The 8,250-nt window shown below is 39.0% G+C and overlaps 1 protein-coding gene and 1 pseudogene across 1 annotated transcript; both read left to right on the forward strand.

Moving 5' to 3' along the window:
• Positions 1-6,291: 6,291 nt before the first annotated feature.
• On the forward strand, positions 6,292-7,302 carry LOC122024731 (putative germin-like protein 2-1). Its single transcript, XM_042583403.1, has 2 exons — positions 6,292-6,506; positions 6,611-7,302. Exons 1-2 carry the CDS (start codon positions 6,380-6,382, stop codon positions 7,168-7,170), a joined length of 687 nt encoding a protein of 228 aa, XP_042439337.1. The 5' UTR covers positions 6,292-6,379; the 3' UTR covers positions 7,171-7,302.
• An 84-nt stretch (positions 7,303-7,386) lies between these two features.
• Positions 7,387-7,564, forward strand: LOC122025950 (annotated as a pseudogene).
• The last annotated feature ends 686 nt before the right edge of the window (positions 7,565-8,250 follow it).

Raw genomic sequence — 8,250 nt, forward strand, 5'->3', positions numbered from 1 at the left:
TCCCACCTCAAACTCCAATTCTCTTCTCTGCTCATCAACATAACTCTTTTGGCGACTTTGTGCTGCCTACATTCTGTCTCGAATTTTAGCCACTAGGCTCGTGTGAACCAAAATGTTTGGACCAAAAACTACTCTCTCACTTACCTCATCCCAATGTAAAGGAGTTCAACACCTCCTCCCGTACAATGCTTCATACGGAGTCATACCTATAGTATCTTGATAGCTGTTGTTGTAAGTAAACTCCACTAGGAGCAATTTTGTCTTCTAGCTTCCCCAGAAGTCGATCACATAAGCTCGGAGCATATCTTCAAGGATTTGATTGACCCATTCCAATTGACCATCCATCTTAGGGTGGAATGCGATACTAAAAGCAAGCTTCGTACCTAGACCACGATGCAAGCTTCCCTAGAATCTGGAAGTAAGCTTTGGATCTCTGTCAGACACGATTCGGGTTAGAATTCCATGTAGTCAGACAAGCTCCCGTATACACATTTTTGCATATTGTGTCATAGTGAAAGTGGTTTTTATTAATAAAAAGTGTTGGATCGCGACGGCTGACTAAAAGGGGGGTTGAATAGCCTGACAAAATAAAATGCAAAACCTTTCTCGAACTCTTAACAGAACACTTGCATAAATAAATTAAACAAATAAACTAAAAGTAAGAGACAAAAGAGATTTACTTGGTTACAACCGGGGAGGTTGTTAATCCAAGGAAGATGAAGCGCACTAAAATATTTCCTTTAGGCGGAGAAGCCTTTTACAGCGTTTAAGCACAGAAACAGAAACTCAACTCTAAACTTAAAGCACACAGGCGTTGGAATTACAATTCTTGAGTTCGTTGAAAAGCTTCTAGACCAAGGCTATATAGCCTTGGTCGGGGCGCCTGGAAGGGTTCCGGACGCCCTGGAGGGGATAAAACTTTATCCCCAAATATTCAGATCGTGTTTGATGCGATCTGGTCAAAAAGTCAACTCCGGGTGCCCCAGACTGTTCCGGGCGCCCTAGACAGCTCCGGGCACCCCCTGGCTGGAAAAGTCAACCCTGTTGACTTTTTCCAGCCCGGGTCTTCTACTCCGGCTCCGTTCACCTTAGACCGAGTCTTCCGCTCGCTTGGGTGATCTCTGCCATCCGGAATAGGGCTCACCCGAACCCAACTTCCGGTCTTCTCGAGCAGGCTTCCGCTCTGGCTTCTCGCCCCTCGGAATCGCCTCGTGGTTCCTTCTCGTCCGCCAGCGTACTCATCCGCAGTCTTCGTCCCTCAGTCACACCCCGTGCCGACCTTCTCGCTAGCTGCGTCTCTTGCTCCTCGAGCAGTCTTCCGCTCCGGCTTCTCGTCCCTCGGAACCACCGCACGCTTCCTTCTCGTCCATCGGTGTACTCTTCCGCAGCGCCTCGTCCCTCGGACGCACCGCGTGTCGTACTTCTCTCTAGCTACGTCTTCCGCTCGACTACCTGTGTTTCTAAGCTCCTGCACACTTGGACACAAGGTTAGAAACACACATAACCTAACTTAACTTGTTGATCACACCAAAACAACCTTGGGGTTCCAACAATCTCCCTCTTTTTGTACTATACACAGCGTACAGCGAGTCAACAAGGCAGTTGAGGATATAGTTTCAGTAAATGGAACTCAGAGTGAGTCCATGCTTCCACTGTACTGATGGTCTGCGCATCAATATCCTTAGAACGCTTGGGAGGGTCCTCGGTTAAGAACCGATCCAGATTGAGCATGGCCAAGTAGAAGAGTATATTCTGCCGCCATCTCTTGAAGTTCAATCCAGTGAATTTCTCTGGCATTTCCCCATAATTGATTGGTACAATTATAATCAGAGTGGAGGGGGCCTTCATATGTTGAGTCCGTTGCACCTAAACACTTTGTTCTATGGTCATCTCAACAAACGAATCTATTTCAAGATTGCTGGACAATCTGTTGTTGAAGATATTGGGAAAAATTATTGATTTGAAATTATACAAAATCAATTCTAACTTATCTATTAAGATGACCTGAGCGGATAATCTCAGGCTGCCAGCGGGACTAGTTTTACCAAACTTCTGATGGTCTGAGTTACGGAGTTGATGTGGTGCATAGTAGAATCAGGAGTCGATCGTTGAGTCAGGTGTTAGGATGTATACTAAAAGCCTAGCTTTTGGTATAAACATTTATCTAGAAATAAGAATCACATTGGTCAAATGTCTACATTTATGATAAATGTAGTTGTTCAATTAATTTATATTGTAGATAACATGGTGTGTGGTGTCACACACAAAGGATCATGTTATCAGTACCTTATAAATTATAAACAGTAGCTCACGACCAAGATGGAAAGGAACAAACCATTGGAAGATCGCAGTGTAATTAGGTATTAGTTTATCTTAACTATATAATTACACTAGTACACTTAGAGTGTATTGAGTAGGACCATTTGAGGTCGTTTCTTTTATACTGACTTTATAAAGGAACAAAGATTTCAGTTATTATGGAAGTGTGTGCTCTTAATCCTAATATAATAACAAGCACATATATTTGATATTTATTTCTTTAATTTATCAATAGGTGAGATTTAGTTCGATAAATCAATAAGCCCGATAAGTTGGGAAATGATATCACTTATAGTGTGTGTTGTTGATTATAGAAGGAAACTGTGTCCTAGTAATCTAGGTTGAGAATGTCCCCAAGAGGAGCCCATAAGGATTGTCATGTTAAACCCTGCAGGTGGACTTAGTCCGACATGACGATAAGGTTGAGTGGTACTACTCTTGGACTAAGATATTAATTAAATGAGTTGTCAGTAACTCACTTAATTAGTGGACATTCAACATCTTAAACACAGGGAGACTAACACACTCATAATAAGAAGGAGCCCAAAATGTAATTTGGGATTGGTGCGGTAGTTCAATAATAGTTCTCTAGTGGAATGAATTATTATTGATAAAATTAAGTTGTGTGTTCGGGACGAACACGGGATGCTTAATTTTATCGGGAGACCAAAACCAATTTCTCCTCTCGGTCCCTATCGTAGCCTCTTGTATAGAGAGATTTATACCCACCACATACCCACCTTCTTACCCATTCAATAGGGCCGGCCAAGCTAGCTTGGAACCCAAGCTAGGGCCGGCCAAGACCAAATGGATGAGCCAAGATTGGTGGCCGGCCAAAGCTTGGGTCCCAAGCTTAGGTGGCCGACCACTAGAATATTAAAAATGATTTTTATTAAAATTATTTCTTATGTGGATATCATGGTTTTAAAAGAGAGTTTAAAAATTAAAAATTTCCTTTTATAGCTTTCTACAAAAGATTAAGAAAAGAGATTAATCTCTTTCCTTATTTGTAAATTAAAAGGATAGTTTTAATTTTTGGTAAAAACTTTCCTTATTTGTAAATCATCCACATGATTAAAAAAGAGTTTAAAATTTGAAATCTTTCCTTATTTGTTGATTAAAAGGTGGATTTTAAATTTTAAGAAAACTTTCCTTTTAAACCATGTTCATGATTTGAAAGAGAGTTTAAAAAATTAAATATTCTCTTTTATAAGTTTCTACAAAAGATTAAGAAAAGATTTGATATCTTTCCTTATTTGTAGATTAAAAGAGATTTTAATTTTTAGAGATAACTTTCTTTTTATCCACATGTTTAAAAGGAATATTTTAATTTATTAAATTTCCTTTTTATAAACCAATCATGAAGGGATAAAAATTATTGGAGAAATTTTTATAAATTTTCGGAAAAAAATTAGGAAGTTTTAATTTTTGTTTTAATTAAAACTTTCCTTGATTTGGGGAGAAGAGTGGCCGGCCAAATAAATTGGAGAAGAGAAAATTATTTTTAATTAAATAAATTTGCTTTTTCAATGGCAAAAGAATTAAGGAAGTTTTTATTAAATTTTCCTTATTTGCCAAGACCAAGGATTATAAAAGAGGGGGTAGAGGAGGCTTCATGGTGAACAACCTCTATTATTTTCTCCCTCTTTTCTTCCTTGATGTGGCCGGCCTTTTCCTCTTCCTCTTTTTCTCTTCTCTCCATCCTTTGTGGCCGAACCTCACATCTTCTTTGGAGATAAAGTGGTGGCCGGATTCTAGCTTAGAGAAGAAGGAGAGAAAGCTTACGTCCCTTGGAGCTTGGTTGGTGGAAAAAGATCTTCATCTTTAGGGAAGCATTGTGCTTGGCCGAAACTTGAAGAAAGGAGAAGAAGGTGCTTTGGTGGTTTCTCATCTCGGAAGATCGTTGCCCACACAATGTCCGAGGTTAGAAGAGGAATACGGTAGAAGACCTAGAGGTTTTTGCTTGCAAACGAAAAGGTATACTAGTATTTAATTTCCGCATCATACTAGTTTTACTTCTTTGTAAAAATACCAAATATAAGAGGCATGCGATTCTAGTATTTCGAATTTGTTTTTGATGTTGTGTTCTTTTGTGTTTTCTTTTCGAACTTGTGCTTCGATTGTTCTTTTTTGTTAACCTAGAGTTATTTAAGGAAATTAAATATTAGCTTTCCTTAAAAGGCTTTGTCTAGTCGGTGGTGGTTGTTCCCATATCCAAGAAGGTCATGTGCCTCGCCACGTCAGTACTGGAAGCTAATTTTGAAAATTAATATTTAATGAAATTAATAACCTAGGTGATTTGGATCGAACGTGTTAAGTTCCACAGGAGATCCAAGTCTAAACCTAAAAGAACAAATAAATTAAACTTAGGATCAAACGTGTTAAGTTCCGCAGGCGATCCGAGTTTAATTTAAAAGAACACATTGTAGCTAGGAAAAAGTTCAGACCTTTGTACAAAATTTTTGTACAGTGGAACCGTTAGGCTTTCCGAGTAGCAACCAACATCAGGAAGGGGATTTGCTGAGTAAGATACCGAGGCCTGCACACAACGTAATTTCCTTGAAACAGATTCGCCTCACCTCAAGCTGTGCTTCGAGGTTCTCTCGGGTTGTTTGTTTCCCAAGATACAACGGTAAAACCACACACGAACCAAGCACTGGTTGTTCGTAGTGAACTAAGAATGCACCTGAGTGATATCACGAGTAGTTCAGCCGAACGGATGCACGACTGAGAGAGTTTTGTGGGAGAACACGGGTGGATAGAGGTTCGCTTCCTGCTCTTCCTCTCGCGCTCTCTTATCTTCCACTACTATCCACTTTGTTCAAGATCCAACCTCTTTATATAGGAGCTATCATCTGCCTGTAATGAATGCCCAAATTATAATCATTTAATGCTTGATTTAATATCGTTATTAATTTTATATTAATGCTTCTGTTACACTCTTGAGCAGAAAGCAAAAAGAGATTTATGTGACAAAACATTAGTTCATTGGCTTAGACAAATCTTGCCTTAATCGGCTCGACATTCGACATGCACAGGTACTCGTGCTTGTACATGAGTCAAGCTTGGTTCAGTATAATCTAGGCCTTAGATTTGTATCCACTCTTGTGCACCCACGCGTGAGAGTCTCTTACCATAGATATGTTTGTAACATCAATGCACGCACCATAATTTAAACCAACAATAAAGTCAAGAAACTTCTAATGTGAAACTAAAAATCTATGTATAATAGAATCTCTTTATCTTTATCTCTTTATTCCATTCACATTTCTAATCCAACACATATATTCTTTCATATAGAAGTCCTGAAGGGGACTAGGATCTGAAGCCAATATAGCGTGAGCGGAAGCCAAGACGAGGAGTTCGACAAGGAGCAGTTTAACAACCATGATTAATTGTATCACTGAGCCGAGCTAGCTAGCAATTCTGATGGTGAATGCAATGCAATACTATGCATACATTAATAGGTTTACATAGAGAAGAAGTAGAGGTTTGAAACAATCTTCCAGCTCTGCTTTGCTTTCATTTGGTGCCGTGCGTGAGAAGAGATATCATGAAATGGTAAATGCGCATGACATGCTCAGTCTTCACCTGCTCCTTAATCATCAGAGTAACTACATGGTCTTATCTTATTACTTGACAGATTAAAAGTTTTCGCCTGAGAATTTGACCATATGGCGCTAGCAACTACAAGACATGCACAAATTAAGCCAATTGACTTAGTCCTCCACGTCCTTTATATTAATTTACTTGGCCAACATAGAAGCAAATTAGAATGGGCAACACAATGCGTTTATCGTATTAATTAATTGATTGTATTGGCTTGTACTTAATTAATCCACGTTCCCATTAATGTTCATATTTGAATTATACATTTATAATAAGTCAAAGTCAAAGTAAGTTAAGATTATTTCAAACCTTCTAGTCTGATAGTCTATATATACATCCCTTCCCTCTAACCTATTCGTACATCATTGCAGCTAGCAAACAACTTGATCGCAACCAACCCTCGTTTCTACTCTTTTATATATTAATCTCCTAAACAAATTAATTAGCTAAGATGACACCTAAAATTCTTCTGGTTATTGCTGCTCTCCTTGCTTTGCAATTGGCTACCTCTCGTGTAGTATGGGCATCTGATCCTAGTCCACTTCAAGACTTTTGCGTTGTCGATAACAGCTCCAAAGGTTTATATGCATAACTCCTTCTCCCTTAGCTTAGCTTGGTTGATTTAATTTAGAGTGGCTTGTCTAATTACATCTTATATATTCATTGGTTCCTTGATTTACAGTGTTTGTCAATGGATTCGTTTGCAAGAGCATGGATGACGTGAAAGCCGAAGACTTCTTCACCTATGGCCTCGACAAGCCCGGCAACACCATAAACAAGCTAGGCTCCAACGTCCGTGCAGTCAATGTGAATACGATTCCTGGTCTCAACACCCTCGGCATCTCCATGGCTCGCATCGACTTCGCCCCTCGCGGGCTCAACCCACCCCACACTCACCCTCGCGCCACTGAGATCCTCACCGTGCTAAAAGGAGAGCTCTATGTTGGCTTTGTGACATCCAACATCGGCCAAACCAATCGCCTTTTCACCAAGATTCTGAAGAAGGGCGATGTGTTTGTGTTCCCTCAAGGCCTTGTCCACTTTCAATTCAACCGTGGCCATACAAGAGCTATTGCAATCGCTGCTCTAAGTAGTCAAAACCCCGGTACCATAACCGTTGCAAATGCAGTTTTTGGCTCAAAACCTTCCATATCCGATGAAGTTCTCTCTAAGGCTTTCCAAGTGGATCAGAAGATTGTTGACCGACTCCAAGCTCAATTCTGGATGGATAACAACAATTAGATATATAGGAGACGTTTGAATATCATATATATTATCAATATCGTTACTATGTATGGAATATTATAACCAGCATAATTGACTTACTTAATAAAGTAATTTGTCATGTAACCATTTAATTTATTTCAATAATTTATCTTTAGTCCCACATCTTAAGATTGAAAACATCGCGAGCGAAGAAGTTTTTATAAATATTTTGAGTTGACGACATTAGAAAGTATACATTTCTCGGTCTTTTGGCTAAGATCAAATATAATATTTGTTTTTATCAATTTAATATTTGATATAAAAAATTAAATTAATATTTTATAAGATAGAGATCGTTACAGTAATTTACTGCCTGGATTCTCAAGCGTTGCCCTTATGTTATACTACTGTATGGTCTGATACATCCTTACCAAGTCTAATTTATGAGTTAGGGTATTAATTTACCCCTATATTATATTATACATACAATACGTGTGCGGGGTAACTAGTCCTAAGAAAGATAAAAGCACTCTTAACTTAATCAGTGTAAAAGTTTCTATGGTATATCCAACCTACCTTATTTATTCAACATTCCTAGCTTTTTTTGACTGGCCTATTTCGATTGAGATTTTCATGACATAGTTGTTGATTAATTATAGGACATATTGACGTGAATTGTCCATCCCATCTAATTACATGCTTAATTCAATTGATTTTCCATCTTCGTATTGGCTTAAGGACAGATTGATGGGGTATTGAGGGCGAGCGAATCATCTTCTCCCACATGCTTAACTCAATTGGATTTTTAATTTTCCAACTAAAATTTAGCTCTTTTCCGAGCATTCCCTCATCCATACCTTGGTCATTTATACTAATGGCTAATAGTCACTCATGATTTACCTCCTCCGTGTTGGTTTAGGAACGGATTGGCGGGGGAGCTGGGGCTAAGCGAATTACCTTTTGCCACAAGCTTAATTTAATTGGGTCCCCTCGAAATGGTACAGTGGCTAAGACATGAGGTGTTACCACATGAGATCTTGAGATTGAAACTCAGCGTACCCGAGCATATCTTCCCCCATACTTTGACTACCTGCACTAATGACTACTAGACACTCA

This window comes from Zingiber officinale, chromosome 9B, assembly GCF_018446385.1.
Source record: "Zingiber officinale cultivar Zhangliang chromosome 9B, Zo_v1.1, whole genome shotgun sequence".
Lineage (NCBI taxonomy): Eukaryota > Viridiplantae > Streptophyta > Magnoliopsida > Zingiberales > Zingiberaceae > Zingiber > Zingiber officinale.

What these genes read in the sequence shown, in the direction of transcription:
- LOC122024731 (XM_042583403.1), top strand. Translation starts at nt 6,380, where the DNA reads ATGACACCTAAAATTCTTCTGGTTATTGCTGCTCTCCTTGCTTTGCAA. An exon ending in TGTCGATAACAGCTCCAAAG is followed by an intron (nt 6,507 to 6,610) that starts GTTTATATGCAT and finishes CTTGATTTACAG; the next exon opens with TGTTTGTCAATGGATTCGTT.